Source organism: Dendroctonus ponderosae, unplaced genomic scaffold (assembly GCF_020466585.1).
Source record: "Dendroctonus ponderosae isolate FM_Combo_2020 unplaced genomic scaffold, Dpon_F_20191213v2 Dpon_F_20191213_1, whole genome shotgun sequence".
NCBI classification, from domain to species: Eukaryota; Metazoa; Arthropoda; class Insecta; order Coleoptera; family Curculionidae; genus Dendroctonus; species Dendroctonus ponderosae.
The window spans coordinates 18,010,631-18,027,662 of NW_026017110.1; the positions used below are offsets into that span (position 1 = coordinate 18,010,631).

The window sequence follows — 17,032 nt, forward strand, 5'->3', positions numbered from 1 at the left end:
ATTTCCCGAGAAATCGAACTGAAATGCCCGAGGTATAATAAAGTGGGCATTGCACTTGGTCCTGAAATATTTATTTCAGATGCCAAGTTTGCATGCAGTTGCTTCCTGCAGGATAAATGTTAATGTAACAATTTTGTCTAATGCATTTAATTGACCCAAATACACACAGGTATACAGGGTGTTCTATGATATTCTCTATAAATATAGATTAGCAGATGGTTCGTTAAATAGCTACAAAATGTAGAAGTTTAAAAAATAATTTGTCACCAGAAGAATAAGTAATAAGATGCGTTTTTAAATATATTATTAATATATAAGATTTTAAGATAATTAAGAAAGGAAATTTTAGATATAACATGGAAGAATCAAGAAAAAGGAGAAAATAACAGTGTTAGGTAGAAACGAAATTATCAGAATTGCGTTATTGATATTTTGATGTTCGGTTGTTGTACCTTCATTAAATCACTCACTATTAATCAACTAACAAATTCATTTATAACTTTTTAGTGCAAATTAATGGATATAAAATACTGCAAAGTCCAAAAAGGTGTGTAAATAAAACAAACAATTCAATTGGCTTTCAAGAAACGTTCTGTGTTCTTAATACTATTTTTGTTTAAATTTTTGACATAGTTTTGAAAATATTTACGAGATTTTGACAAGTTATCTAATATTAACGCAATATTGCAACGATATTTAATTTTCAACTTGGATAAATTTTATTTTCAGTTTGAGCGTTTTGAAAAATTGCGATAATTGAAACTGCACACTTTCCCCTGCTTTAATTTTGCCAAAACTATTGCTCCAAATGCCATAAAAGAATATTATATACAGGGTGGCCATTTTGTGAATATGAATATGGGTAACTTCTAGATTTTTAAAGATAGAGAATCCGTTAAATGGGCAAAATTGGGCAGAGGGTACCTAAATTTTGAAAACGGTAATAAATAGGCAATCAAATTCTGCCCAATTTTGCCCATTTAACGGATTCTCTATCTTTAAAAATGTAGACGTTATCCATACAAATATTCAGAACATGGCCACCCTGTATATTTTCAACTGAAACTATATTCAGTTTGCAATCGACAAATCTATTGAATCGAATACAAATTGAGTTTTTTCATATTTTTATACTTTTCTAGTTTTCGCAAAAAATTGAAATAATTCTATTGTTTACCTAAAAATTATTATTATTTCCGAAACTGGATAATAATCAATTTTTCTAAAATAATTGTCGGATTCAGTGCAAAACCCTATTTAAAAAATTGTTTTTTATAAGTAGCTACTTATAGGCAAATAACTCCTGGTTTTTTAGTAAATTTTCTAAAATATCCAATGAAAGGGGGAAAATAGTTGCCACTATTTTATAACTTAATGCAAATATCGCCGTCCTAATAAAATAGATAGGTTAAAGTCTAAATAAAACCGATATTTATTGTGCGGCAAAAATAGCAAGTCAATATAGCTTATTAAAAAAATTTGTCATATTTAACTTTGAAAATAAAGCTTTTGCGACCATTAAACTACATCTTTTGCACTACAGAATGAGACTTAAAGAATTTATAATTTTTTTATAAATGCGATGAAAATTTTACTTCGGGAACAAATAATCGTCGCATTTTTATTATAAAAGTTTCGTATCGGAAGCCGTAGCAGATACCAGGAAACCCTCATGGGTTTTATGAGCTTGATTTTTGAGAAAAAATTTAATTTTTATTTGAGTAATTTATTTATGAGAAACAGAATAAAGCTGAAAAACTGCTGATTTCAACGTTAATGGACTACAGCGTCAAAATTATATCAAGCATGGAAAAATACGATGCTTTAAATTTCAGGCAAATATACAAAAAAGACGTTGGAACCTAAAAGTGACAATTATTCCAACTAAATCGTCGTTTTTTGCACTTCTTGTAGCATAACTTGGGAATTGACCAACAATTCAAAATCTCGTTATATTTGGCGCTCCAAAATTGTGAAATCGAAATAAAAAACATTTATTAATTCGTTTCATTTATAAGGTATAAAGTAACCAAATCAGCAGTTTGGGTTTCTTATTATTAGAAACGCTTCATGCTTTTTAATGTTAAATGTGACTCGTCCGCTTACTTTCAAATTGGTTTACATTCAACAACTGAATAAACTCAAATATATACATTGATTTATGCTTCTGTAAATATTATAAGCATTTTATAGTATGAAAAGTATGTGTGCTGGATATTTGCAGTTTCGATATATTTATATTCAGTTTAAAAATAAAATTATCTTGTGCACACTCTCAACCTTTTTTGTGTTGATCTGTTGGTATCAAGTTTTGTTGCTTATTTCAAATTTTCACCATGATCTTCAACAAAGAAAAGGTTAAAGTTATTAAATGGTGCCAGTCTGATAGCATAGTTGAAATTTCCTAAACCCAGCGTAATAAAATCCTGTCGCGAGCATCCCATTACATTAATCATTAAGTTTCCCGTTACTATTTAAATTAAACTAGTTGGAGTAAAAATTTTATGATATATTTATAAGTACACCAGTCGAAATGTCTAGTCGGTACTTTCAAAGAGGGTTTTTATTTTATTCTCAAATACAGTTCAGCAAAAATGTCTTCAAATTAGAAAATCATACTTAGAATGACGGTGGCAAAAAATCTTCTACTTGAATCCAAAAAATAAGGAATAAAAGTATCTAAAATTATACTTTAACAATTTACTTAACATGAAGCAATCAGCAAGTAGTTTCATCTTTCTTTAACATACCGCATGTTATTACCAGGAACAAATGTTTTCCAAGTAAGTAACATTTGTATTTAGTATCTAGTTTTTTTCAATGAAACAACGCATTTTGAAACTGCTTTGGACATAAGAAGACACAATTACAGTTGTATCTAATTACTTTGTTGTAATAATTAGTAACCTTCACAAATGACGAAAAAAGGTAAATTAGGCTAAAATTGTCAGTATATAAGAAATAAGTCATATAATTGAGATACTTACAAAAATTATAAAGTTGAATCCGCATAGGACGTATTTCACCATACAGGAACCACAGTCGTAAACCATGTCGTTTTCTGCAATAAAAACACTTTCGGATACAAACAATAGAACACCTTCATTACAGTGATTATTATTAATTTGGAAGGTAAAAAAGGAGTACAAAGTCTTCTGAATAAATATTTTATATAAGCCTTATAAGGCAGTGTGTTGTACTTTAAACTCTTAAACGCTCCTGCAAAAAAGGACTTCGACTTCAGCCAAATCATCTCACTTAATTTTCCATCTGAAGCGTCTAAAATAAAACTTGTTTCCGCAGTCTTTAAGCCCTTTCATGAACCGTTTTCAAACCTCTGTAAAAATCGTTAAAACCTAATGCATTTTTCATGAGATTCTTATCATCCACCCTTCTTACTCAGTGCAATGGGAGTTCTTTTTATTTAGTAGAAAAATTATGTAGAACAAACCTTCATGGCGATAAAACATCTTTTTCGATGCCCGAACTTTCAGGCACTTTAAAGCCGATTTTATAGGGTTTGATTTTCAATTTACACTTGAGATGTGGCCTTAAGAAGGACATAATGCAGACCACGCTACGTGAGCTCTCAAGCAATTAAGATTTTTTTTGTGAAACGGCAGGTGCGTTCTCGACCCGATAAACAAAAGGCCAAAAGATTTCGAAGATGATATTAGTGTCTGCCTGCATCTCTGCACTCTCCACATTCTACGTAGCCACAGAATCAGGCTTTTTTTATTGCCTAAAATACTTGAACCTGTTTCCGTCCCTACAATAAGGAGAAATTCCCTTGTCTCTGGACTTGAGTATAGAATGACCGTTTTTTTAATGAAGACATTCTTTTAGTTTGTGTTGGGTTACTTAAATGGGCAGGCCCTAAAATGCAAGTTTTCTTACGAGTAGAACCGTTCGAAGTCTTCAAGGAATCAAAGTTTTCCAAAGCTTGAAAACTTCGAAGTTTTCTTACAGAAAAATACAAGTTTATATACAGTACCAGGTTTTCAATTGGAATAAAATCAATAAATCCCAGACATGTTTCTTTTATTGCGCGTTTTTTTTATGTAAAAAAATTATATACAGTAGGTTCAAAATTTCATATAAATATTAGCTTGTTGTTTGGTGAGAAACAACTCCGACCAAAATGCCGAAACTAGCTGAAACCCTCAATATCGAAAATGTGATAATGGTTGGCTACGAAGTTACCGTTATTTATTCCGAGTAAAATATCCAATTGATTTACCATCCATATTGCCAGATTGAGAAACAGTTCTGAATTCATTCATTGAAGAAAACTGGTTCAACGTCACTCATTGCAGAGAATGAAAAAATGTTGTAAAGATAGAAACATTTCTGTTAAATGGTAAATTAAATCATCAACATTGGCGTTATTAGGCAGACAAAAACTCACACTGGATGAGGTAAAGCCAGACTCAACAACAAAAAAACTAAATGTTTTGAATGGCCTTCCAGATCGCCAGATTTAACACCTACCGACTATTTTTTATGGAAGTACTTGACTAGCAAAGTTATTGTAGACCTAACTGGAAAACATTGAGGTGTTGGAAGAACAAATGCGACAGAACCGTATACATGATCAATATTGAATAAATATTTGATTACCAATGTTCAAATTTAGTTCCAGATCTGTTGGGAACATTTTCGGTTAAATAATGGACAACATTTGGAGCTTTTATTGAAGAAACTTCAGTTTTCAAGTGAAGATGTGATAATTTAAATAAAGATGGAATTACGTTTATTAAATAACTTTTAAATGTGAATTTAAACAACCTGTCTTTGAATGTATCAGAAGATCGGATTTTATTAATTTATTCCAAGCGTTACGTTAACTAGCAAGTGAAATAATAAATCCAGTATAATTTACAATTCGTAGCAAATCCCACATTTTAAGAGAAAATTATCAATATTTTTTCACATGCAACCCAACACACGGTAACGAAATGTTAATTATCCTTAAATTAGTGGCAATTTTTGCGCAGAAATAAAGAATTGCATTATTTAGCATGGTTCACATCCAGTGGCCTCTCTCAAGTAGATTTGATTAGTTAACTAGTTCAGCAAATTGTCATTTGTATTTTTACTACATTAGCTCTCTGAATGCAAATGTATAAAACGGGAATACAAAATATTCAAGAAAGCTCTAAAAGAAGAATGTTGCGTGTTTTTTTGTAAAGTTTTCAATTGTTGGTTTTATTGGGTTTAAATCATTGCCAATTTTGAATTTTTTATAGGTAATACCAAAGCTGTAATATGCTTGTAATTGAAGAAAGGACAAACGAATAATAATTATTTAAATAGTCTTGTAAGGATTGTAAATATAATTCTTAAGTTAAAAAACAATAGTATTGAACTGAAAATGTATTCAACGAGAATACGAGACGATTTATACAAAGTTACTATTTAATTACTATTATTGTTCAAGAAAAATGTGGTATGAGTTGGACAAACGCGAACTGAATTATTTTGGAAAAACCAGCAACTCCAGAATGTTGAATGATTTTAAAACAATCACAAAAATTAATTGTTGTACTGTTTTCAAACAGGGGAAACAAAGAAAAAGTAGTTAAAGTATATGTTAAAAATATACTAATTTCTGCTGATCTCAAATACCTCAGCCATTATTTAAGAAGAAAATCTTTTAAGCTCTGGGGATGAATAGGTTTTGGAACTAATATAAACATTAGGTCAATGATATTTTGTCAATATTTTTAGACATACAAAAAGTGATGTCATAAATGAAAAACCTTTAAAAAGTCACATTTTATTGGTCGTGTAATAATATATTGCCTATTCATTACCGTTTTCAAAATTTAGGTTCCCGACTTGGTTCCTGAAATATCCTGAAAAGACAAGAAATCGACTCTTTTTTTAATTATCACTTATTACGTAAATTGCTTAACTTAGAAAAAAGTTAAAACTGCCCTTAGTATAACTTTTTGCGTTTAATCCAATAAACTAGCACTCGTTATCATATTCAACTTGATTTACGAGATAAAAAATTAACTTATGTTTTTTTAAATGGTAACCATAGTTGGCTGTGGGCCTTTTAAAATCCTCATTTTTTTCTGAATTTAACGATATAATTGATTGTATGTTTTTCTCCTTTTGTTGGCGTAAAACGTCAAAAGGAGATAAACAATGTGTAGTATGATATGGAAACAAGAACACAGCCAACTATGATTACCATTTAAAAAATCATAAGTTTATTTTTTATCTCGTAAATCAAGTTGACTATGATAACGAGTGCTAGTTTATTGGATTCAACGCAAAAAGTTGTGCTAAGGGCAGTTTTAACTTTTTTCTAAGTTAAGCAGTTTACGTAATAAGTGATAATTAAAAAAGAGTTGATTTCTTGTCTTTTCAGGATATTTCAGGAACCAAGTCGTTACCTAAATTTTGAAAACGGTAATGAAAAGGCAATCGAATTCTGTCCAATCTTGCCCATTTAACGGATTCTCTATCTTTAAAAATGTAGAAGTTACCCATACAAAGATTCAGACAATGGCCATCCTGTATATTCTAAAGTTACAGACTTTTTCTACTGAAGAGGATTTAATTAGTGAATAACATTTATCTTCACTCTAATGTTATATGTGGGTGAAACAAATGTGATTCTTCAACTGCAGAGCGTTAAACTTTAAAACCGCTGAAAGCCCAGTCCATTTTTATACATTTATTGTCTTCTTAAAGTTTGAAGCAGAAATAGCAGTTTTAGTACGTAAAAGCATTTTTTACATATTCATACTTTATGACACGATTTCCCAAAACTTTACTTCAAATTTGTTCAAAAACTTTCATCCGTGTACAAAGTACGATCTAGAAATTTATCCATCAATAATTAATTTATAATAGTGAATAGCACAAAATGGAACATCTTCAAGTTAAATTGTACGAACTCGATCTCTAAACTTAACTGCGTAGCCTTACTAGGAGTGAAAGAAACATTGGAAAGCGCTATAAATAAAAATGTTTTAACTGAAGTACGCAGTTGAAATATATGTAGTAAACAGATAAAGAGCAGCCAATCCTCAAGGTAAAACTATTCTTCCGAAAATATTTCGCAAAATTATTAACAATTGGGAAGAAAATGAAGATATACTGAATTATAAAAGCTGTGAACTGTTTTGGTCACAATAGCAAAGTAATAGTTCTTTGGTACATATGTGCAAAACTATTTGAACAGAAAATAAACTATCAAAAGTTAAAATTTCTTGAAGGTTAAAGCCGAACATACGCCACAAGCAACTACCAACAAGTCCAAATGTGCATGAAAATATTTTTCAATTTGCGATTATTTTTATTTAAATGGAATTTTAAACGTTTTTATCTAAAATAATATCCAAAAAAATTAATTACCATTAAAGGCACTGTAACTCGGTTCCAGGTCTAATCCAATTTTGCCACCATCGTCCATTGGGTACTTAAAAATAACTTTCAGATTTTAATAAATACAAATAAAAATTCTACTAATTTCGCAAGTAGAAACCACATTTTTATTGACAGTGTAACAGCGTGTCATATTTACACGCAAAACATAAGCATTTTAAAAAAAATCGTAACATACAGGGTGATCAAATCTAAATCTTTTTTTTCATTAATTAACTGTTGATTATTGATATTCTCTATGACTCAAAAACTATTTGAGCTGCCGCACCAGTTTTCATAGGAATTCATATATAATTCCAAAAACCCTTTATCATTTGAAAATTGCACATTTTTCGCAATTTTAACAAACCGGCATACTACCAGTAGGTACATGTTATACTCAGTTTTACTGCTTTGAAATTAATTGAAACTAATTTGAAATTTTTTGCCAAAAAAGTACAACAGACCCTCGTTTTAAACATGCCGCCACCTTTTTGCTCAAATTTCAGAAACAAATTGAGCGAGCGAAAGACAAAATTCAACATAATTTTCAGTTTTATGTAGTTTTTCCGGCTATTAGAATAAAAGTATAGCGTAGTATATAGTAATCCATATAGCTTTTTTATGTAAATCAAGTCATCAACCGATGCAGCTTTCCCTTCATTCATACGCATCTGTGTCGATAACAGCAGCTGTAGAATATTGACTGAAATAGGGCCCAAATTGAGGGATTAAATATGACTAAATCCCCAACATGAGTAAAGGGAAACAGTTGAAACACCCCATAAAACCTGACAAATGAGATGAATGTATTTTATGAAACATTTTATAATAGAAATCATTAAAGAAATTAACAAAAGCCGGTTACATAATAAACGCTTTCGACTTAAATGTGATATCGGATATGTATTTTATTGTACATTGAACGATTGCTTTGCTTGCAATCGTTATTGCAAAATTTTGAACCTATAAACATGCAGAAAATATTATTATACCTGCTATAAACAGTATCGAATAATCAGATATGCAGAAATGCCTGTGATATTGAAAAATGTTTCTATCGACCATGGTTTTTACCAATTTTACCAAATTGTTAACAACACGGAAAAAAGTGTACTACAGTTGCAGTTAACACTAGCAAATAAGATGAAGTCAGTTTAAACCGGGAAAGCTGACATTTGCAAAATATTTAACTATTTTTTTTGGATTTCTCTAATAAAATAATAAGAATTGTGTTCGGAATTGTGGTGTTTCGTTAATGTAGTTTTTATAGTCAGCATCAGTCATATCTTTAATTCGTATTCAGTCACATTTAAATGTTAATAATCAACTGATTAAAATTAAACAGTTAGTATCTTAAAAGTAGTGATAATTAATTAATTAATATTTATTAATATCTACAAATAAAACAATATGTTTATATTCTGATTTATTTTCCTGACTTCGTGTACTTGTTATGATATTCCTCCTCCTCCGTAGCTTTTCAAGAAGGCAAAGACCTAAAAGGACGTTAATTTTTACCAATCATGAGTTTTTGTAAAATTTTAAATCTGATGATGGCGCTGTTGTCTCGTCGAAACGTAATGAAATAAACGATGTTTCAAAAATGTTTACTTCACACTTTGACTGAAACCCAGGAAGGATTGGAACATCATAATATGTTCATATATTTCCTTTTTATGTAAGTATTCATTCAATAATATTTTTAAACCAGCTTACTTAATAATTATGTTTCGTTTACGGTAAATATAATTTTTTTTTCAATTCTAGTACTGAAAATGCCAAAATTAAGCCAATTTAATTAATTAAATAAAAAAATTAAGCAAAACAAGTTACGAACAGAAAAAATTATACTGATTTAAAACAGATACAAATCACTGTGCTTGAAATAAACAAATTCAAAAGATTGTAATTGTGCTCAACCAAAAATTTATTTGAAAACATTTTTTCATAAATGCGGGAAGCAAGAAAATATTTTCAGTTTTTAAATTAAGAAAAATGATCGTAGGGACCTAGTAAATTAGTATGAACATTTTTATAACTCTTTCAAATATTTTTAAAACTTTGTAATATAAAAATGGAAACTTTTTAATACAGAAAAAGTATCAACTTATTACTCTGCTTCGTACTTCTCAGGCCTCCGACATATTTACAAATAATTGAAAAATTGCATTTTACCCCATTTCAAAAGATCAACGTTAAAATTTTACTCTTTGTTGGTTTATCTTGCATACCACAAGTAGGTGTAGTTACATGTCCGTACTCATCGACCGCCCATGGAAACCCCATTTAACTTAATTCATGCATACTACGTTCTGATAACAGAGGTGAATTGCATGTTTCTTATTTAACGAGTTTTATATAAAAGGAACCGATTAATAGTGAAAAAAAGATTTCTTGGTAGTAGTGAGAGAAAACTGCTTTACATTCCTTGTATGTCCCAAGTACTTTACATAGATATGTGCTAGCAATAAATTAAGTAAATGATCAATAATTCACTGACTGGTGGTATTCTGAAACAGAGCGATACATAAAAAATAACCAAAGCGCTGAAATCGTTATTTGCTTACGATTTTCAAAATTAAGAAAGTAAACAAAATAGTACAAAGTCATATTTAAATTAATCTCATTAACAACATACTTTTTTGGTTTATTTTCTCTTAGTTTCTATTATTTTGAATAAATGTACGTGTATTTTTATTAATATATTTTTCACAAAAATTAGTTACGGGACTAAACAATATTCGTCTTTCTATGAAATTGTCTTTTTAAGATAATGTTTTAACAATAACCCAAAAAAAGTCAATACCAGAAAAAAAATTAAAATTGCAAGACTATTGTAGATATAATTTGAAATAAAAATGTCACGTTTAAAAAATTATTAACTGAAAAATTAAAGACTATCTAGTATCTAGCTTAGTTTTTACTTTTAAACATTGACTAATTAAAAACGTTTAATATTTTTGACCCATTCACAATATAATAAACTTTCTATATGCTGTAAATAATTTGTTATAAATTTTAACCTTATCTTATAAATAAAAGGTAAAAATTTAACTCAATTAACAACATGTTACGATCAAGCATGTAACATTATTAATAAAGAAAACATTTAAAGCTCTTTAAATCATATATATCGAAATTGTTTAAAGCTCGACACGCTTAAAGCCAAAACGAACACTTTTAAATAGCATTCAATCCTTGATTCAACTGCATAACTCAAAAATTGATATTTCATTGATTCGAAGGAATTTTAAATTTAGTTTAAAATGATTCAAAAAAATAAATATACTTAATTGAAATGTATGTCTCCGAATTAGTCAATTTGTTAAGATTGTGCAACTTATTTTTAAACGCTTTGTATAGGTATGTATCTCTCGCAAATTAATCGCAATTTTTTTTATAAACTTCGATTAATCGGATTAAATAACTCGAAATCTGAACAACGTTTATTGTTATTGTTATTTATATTAAGGGGACTTTATACAAAAAAGTTTGCTGTAATTTTGTGTCAAAATGAGTAAATCCGAATCCGTTGTTGAATTGCATCCAATTTCCAATTTATTGTTATTATAAGAAAATATTTAATTGAAAACATTTCAAAACTGACTTTCACACGCAACTGCTTTGACTACTTCATTTTTAACAGTAACAAACGACGCTAATTTTTTATGTAAAACTACCTATTTCGACGCTGTAAAAATGTATTATTTTATATAGGTACGTAAAGTTTAAAATGAATGACTTTAACAACTTTTTTTACTTTTACAACTACTTTTATTTTACATTTAACACTTTTACTTTAACAACTAACACTTAAAATTTCACATTTATATGAACCGTAGATGCTCGACCAAAATGTTTAGTGTGTAGAGAAGGTATTCTTAAGTGGCAATTGCACCTTAAAAACAGAATAAAAATACAAAAGGTAAAAATATATTATATATATTATTACAATAGTGCACTGCTGTGATTTTTTGAAACTTTGTATATGTACATATTTTTGAAACATATTTAATTTAATACACATTAATAAAATGAATAGGTAGGTAATAAACCGGTATTATATGTTTATAACGCGTAAAGCACCAAAAATGCCTTATTATTGCCCAAAATAAATAAAACATGAAATTTTAATATTTATAATAAAAATCACCCTAAACGAGTAACGTGGCGTTATCAATTATTTATTGCCTGTTATACAAATTGCTGAAAACGTGAAAGCAACTTTACATTAAAAGAAACAAATGGTTTCAACAAGAACCGTTTTGCAATGGCCATAAAGAAATTGTAATAAACTATTTGCGGTAATAAATGTTGCAAAGTATAAACACAACTGCCATTTTATTAGAAACTTTCAGCATTAAATTATTGTTAAGCTCATTAGATGGATTTTTTTTCATTATGAAAAGCAATCATATAAAATTTACCTGCTGCTGTCGCTGGTAAATCCAAAAAATCAGACCAAAAAGGTCGCCAAATTGTCGATCCGAAGAAGACAAAAACTCGCACAATACTCGAGCAACATGGAAGTGAATGCGGCGGAACCACTGGTTGTGCCCATTAACCACGACGAGGGAGACTAAACTAAATCAAGTGAATGAAACGATCTAAATTGTTACAAATCGTTGCCTGCACGACTTCCACTACAAAGCGCACTTTGTGCAGCGGCTGGTCAAATACAAACTGAACTGAGAAAAGTGAGAAACAAGACTGAACTGGAACCAGGTAAGCATCAGGTGGGAAAGTGACGTTGGATCCTTACAGCTGCTGCTCGAAAAGATACAAGTTTTACCTTAAATTTGTTAAATTAGACATTCATCAGCCACGGAGGCGGAGTTTCCAGTTTAAGAACGCGAAGATGCTTGAAGTTGTCCTAAAGAGACCTGAAATTATTTCACAAAATATCCCCTGTAAAGCAAACTAAACAGTGTTTTTATGTACAGGGAGATAATTGACGCAAAAGGCGATGGGTCTTTTGTTACTCGATAAATTTAGGCAAATTCTATAAAATTACGGAAACAAATTGAGTTACCATCGTGCCATTAACACTATTGCACCAAAAATCGCTTGCTCATTCGCTAATCGATTTTTTTAATAGATACAATTTATGTCTGTTCCTGATTTATATTGTCATTATTATCTTTATCATTATCGGCTTTATTGTCGCATTTCCTTTTCAGAAAAGCGCATTATGTGCACTCCGCTTCAAACATTTAAAGGTTCTGGTTAAGCCACTGTAGTTAATAAAATTGGTTTTCTACATAATAGATAAATTTTAGATAAAACTGTTTTATTAAAGACTAATTTCCAAGTAGTACAAGCGACATACATTTAATTGGTCACCTAAATAAGTGCTTTCATCAACTTACCCGAGTGGATTCCTAATTATAAACGCCTAACAAATATTACAATTAACTACATGTGAAAAATCTTTAAAAAAAATAACATAAAGATTCAAGGCATATTTAAAATATGTTTTTCTCTAACCACTAATTACCTAACTCCAATATACCCTGCACATAAAACATACAAAGTATCACAAAACTTAGATTCTTCACAGATATTCAATTACTTATATCACGAAAAGTGTTTGAAGCTAATATTCAAGTTTGTGTCTTTTTAGCATGAGTAAAACTTTCAGCTGGAATAATCACCAATTATTCTGAAAGTCTAAAATAATGTCCGTGTGTGGAGCCAAAAAAAGGGCGAACCGATGGTTGCAAAGTAAATTTGAATTAATCTAGAAAAAAAGCCCGATAGTATAGCAAATAGTACAATATCTCTAGAAAGTATATCTATGTAGCTTAGGAAATAACTAAAGGGGCACAGGCAACGCCCCCAAACACCAAGGGCATCTACAAACATGCAGGTCGTTCTAGAGATGTCTGAAACATAAAATAGAATCATGCAACAGTTCACAACAATAGTATAAAGTATAGAGAAAGAGCCAGAAAGTACTTAAAAACAGAATATTGCGTTTTTCAGCCTACTTCACAGGCCAAATAGTCTCAATCAACCCATTTAAATTTACTATTGAGGAAAATTATTTAAAATCCAGAGTTCGTTTCAAATCCAGGTAGCAAAATTCTGTGATTGAATAGAGTAGAATGGATTTTTAAATGGACATTTATTGGAATGATTTAAAATTCCCTTCGTTTCAGAATTGACATTTTTTCTAAATAAGATTTTAATTAGTGTCGCCGCGTTTCTTAAGCATGCAAAAAAATAATGTTAATTACGTCTAATGATTGTATGGTAATCACTTCCTAGAAATGTTTTTGCAAGAATAAGTCCGTCATATACAGGGGTTTTTAAATATCACGGGCATACGGAAGACGATAATTCTTTAGCTTATTTTCGCAAAAAAATAGAAGAAAATTTCAAGTATGTCCTTTATACCAGTTATTTTTTTAGACTTTTAACCCAATTGCAGGATTTACCTGATTAGCCTTGCCTGATGGTGATGAGAAACCACAGAGTGATATTTAGGAAGATAAACTAGTTGGCTTCTGGCTCCAATAAGCGCGCCATAATTTTAAAACAGTTTAGTTTTAACAGTAATTGTTTTCATTCAACAACCCACAAACACACGACAGACATTAAATATAAACGATGAAGAAACAACAGAAAGATAAGAAAAATAAAGCCGCTAAAAGATGCAAGCAAAAACAATCTTTATCCATTTGTCATATCAGTTGTTCACGTCCGTTAATCTGAATCAACATTTAGAAGAAATTGTCGGGTAATTGTCGGTCGTTGCCTTGTTATATATCATTAAGCCGTTTATTAACTCCATTGCAACAAATAATCAGCCTATTTACGTTTGGCAACAAGACCAAATTAATAATTACATTGAGCAGCTAAAATCGTTTGCAACGAGAAACGTGAATATCAGGATATTTCTTAAATTGTATATTATTCCACATACATCCGCTGTCGGAAAACGATTCGATTTTTTTGAGCGCAAAAGCTGCGTTTACAGCCATGGAAAAGCACTTAACATACAGACTAATATTTATGCAACTCTTTTAATTAATTATAATACTGGTTTTCGTTTTGGACACTACAATATTCATCAAAATAGTCAAACCACCATCTGGCTAATTCCTCCTTTGGCAAATATATAATAGAACACAATCAGCTTGGAAGAGTTTAAGCTATTCTTAAAAGTATTTCAAACAATGGTTTCCACATCACTGATCACTTGTATCCCATGCTTGGTGAAAATAAACTTAATCAAATTCTCATCGCAACTCTTACACTCTTTCAGGCCCGAGTTGGATGTTCCCTGTCTGGATTTTTTCAAATCGATTTCATCGAAATTAGCACAACTTTTAGCACTTTTGATACCCTTAACATCCCCTGTTTTTTTCATACGAACCTCGTCTCGTAGAATTCGGTGATCTCCAGAACTTTCGGTAACAATCTTAACGGCCTGTCCTGGATGTCGCGTTGTAGGGATTTGGATGTGACTTTTAAAGGAGTCTATGCTGCCGACAGACATTTTGTCCAATCGCGAATTACGATTGAATATGTTATTATTGCAAATGTATAGACAATTTGTTGGACTTGGCAAGTCTGCCGACACATCTGAAGGAGATGGTGTAAGGAGAATCGGGTGAATGCCATCATTGGGAGTTAAGTACTTACTGCGATCCAATGAAAGCAAGGAAATAGGCATTACATTAATAATAGTTAAGTAAAAGAGATTGATAAAAACGTGAAATTTTGCATTAAACTTCACTTACGTCTTCTGGGAACCATATAAAGAATGTTTGTGAATGTACTCGATTACTATATCAGGAATTAAGTATTTTACTGACTCCGATCGCCTAAGCGCTCTTCTGATCTTCGTAGAACTAATTTCGTTCCTAATCCATTCGGTCACTATGGTGATATTTGCCTGCAATGATTTTTCTGACTCAATTTTCGATCAAAGTAAAAAATTACTCTGTATGTCTCACCATGTATTTCGTTAATATATCCGAATTATAGATGAATTCTGTAGGATTCATGTTGCATCGCGTAATTACAATCAAACCGTGTTGGCCCACAATAGATTCAATCTGAAATGTTAGTTAACTCAAAAACTCAAACCAGGGCTTTTTGTTCTTTTACATATTGATACTCTAATGCTGAGAAGATATTATTTGTTATAGGAGAAAAATTGTATATTTCTGTATTCAATTAACAGCTAAGAAAGAATTAAAATACAGTATTAACCATAGAAACGAATATCATAAGAGATAGACTTTCAAGACCATTTCTTGAAACTAATGGGTTTTTCGCGTTTTTAGGCCGTCGTTCGGTAGAATTTCTTCCTGACGTTTCGCAAAGACGATTGGCTTGCATCTTCAGAAGTGGTTTGCTTGAACGCTTACACTGTTCCGATGAGCGGTGCTTGCGAAACGTCCGGAAGAAATTCTACCAAACGACGTCCTAAAAACCCGAAAAACCCATTACTTTCAAAAACGAATATGTTCCACGAGCATTTATTAGCAGTTTTTTGTATCCACTGGAAAAAAAATATTAAATTGGGCTACGACCTATCAGCATTAAGTAATCGAACATGAAATTGCATAATATTCAACTAAAAGAACAGTAGCGAAAGCATGCAGTTTGAAGAACGAAAAATTTCTAAAATATTAAATAATGTTTTACATCATCATCAGCCCACAATCCTGGAGTACCAAACGATTCGAGTAAATCTGCGCCGCATAGAAGTTTTACGATGATGCCCTGATTTGTTCCACAATAACGGCTAATGTTATCAGGCATCCACTTCAGCTCATCCTCATTGATGTCTACGTTGTTTTCCGATTTCAAATAGGCATTAATTTGATTCTGAAAAAATTATTTCGAGTTTTTTTACCAACACACATTGAACAGGCTTGCCGTCGAGCAAACGTATATTAACTACCTTAAAATAAACTATTTAAAGGCAAAACACTTGCAGGATCTATGCGAATACGCAATTCATAAACACACAAAGAGAAGTGCTGAAAAAAAGTGGTGTGCGTCACGGGACGCTCGACAGAAGTGATAACTTCATATTTATAGAAACCATAAAATATTGAACTTGTTTAACGCATGATGGCAATAATTATTTTATTTTATAAATTTAATATTCTTGGTAGTCTAATAATTTATAAATGGATCAGGAATAGGTCAAATTTAATTTAATTTCCTTTTGAATGTAAAAGATCTTTTTTATTGGCAACATTTAACATTCTTTAACGAGATGCTGTACATATTGCTCTTCTTGGGTTTGTTGAACTCGTCTTCTTGAGTTTCTGTATTTTTTAGTCGTAATTTCCTATTTGCTTTGTATAATCTTTGACGTTCAACACTAGTTCGTGGTTGATGAAAGCTACTTTGATTTGATCTATTACTTAATGCTCCTTTTTTAGCACGAAATCGTTTTTGGCGATCAAAATTACTTAATCCCTTTCGCATTGTAGCATGTTTTTGTGACTGCTCTTGTATATGTTGTTCATGATCGTCTGCTACAACTTGTATCTGAATAGGACTAAAAAATCAATTAATTTTGATGATTGGAAGACGTTCTATCTGTTTAAAATAGACGGTAAAACGAGGAAGAGCTATAGAGACAGGATACACTTGACACACTATATGTATACATAAT

General features: G+C 30.7%; 2 protein-coding genes across 5 annotated transcripts in view; both read right to left on the reverse strand.

Moving 5' to 3' along the window:
- The window catches only part of LOC109535651 (tetraspanin-18), a 30,538-nt gene extending 17,971 nt beyond the window's left edge, over positions 1-12,567 (reverse strand). The window contains exons 1-2 of one of the 2 annotated variants that reach the window (XM_048660962.1): positions 11,814-12,567; positions 2,988-3,061 (exon numbers count right to left, since the gene is read on the reverse strand). In XM_048660962.1, the coding sequence (XP_048516919.1) occupies positions 2,988-3,053 (66 nt within the window). In that variant the 5' untranslated portion in view covers positions 3,054-3,061; positions 11,814-12,567. Of the gene's footprint in view, positions 1-2,987; positions 3,062-7,374; positions 7,510-11,813 lie in introns of those variants that run through there. The other variant, XM_048660961.1, reaches the window with a different exon arrangement.
- Positions 12,568-12,659: 92 nt separating this feature from the next.
- The window catches only part of LOC109535653 (nicotinamide/nicotinic acid mononucleotide adenylyltransferase 1), a 7,306-nt gene continuing 2,933 nt past the window's right edge, over positions 12,660-17,032 (reverse strand). Inside the window, exons 3-7 of one of the 3 annotated variants that reach the window (XM_048660950.1) lie at positions 16,048-16,230; positions 15,351-15,452; positions 15,135-15,289; positions 14,768-15,035; positions 12,660-13,271 (exon numbers count right to left, since the gene is read on the reverse strand). In XM_048660950.1, the coding sequence (XP_048516907.1) occupies positions 13,242-13,271; positions 14,768-15,035; positions 15,135-15,289; positions 15,351-15,452; positions 16,048-16,230 (738 nt within the window). In that variant the 3' untranslated portion in view covers positions 12,660-13,241. Of the gene's footprint in view, positions 13,272-14,398; positions 15,036-15,134; positions 15,290-15,350; positions 15,453-16,047; positions 16,231-17,032 lie in introns of those variants that run through there. The other 2 variants (XM_048660951.1, XM_048660949.1) reach the window with 2 other exon arrangements.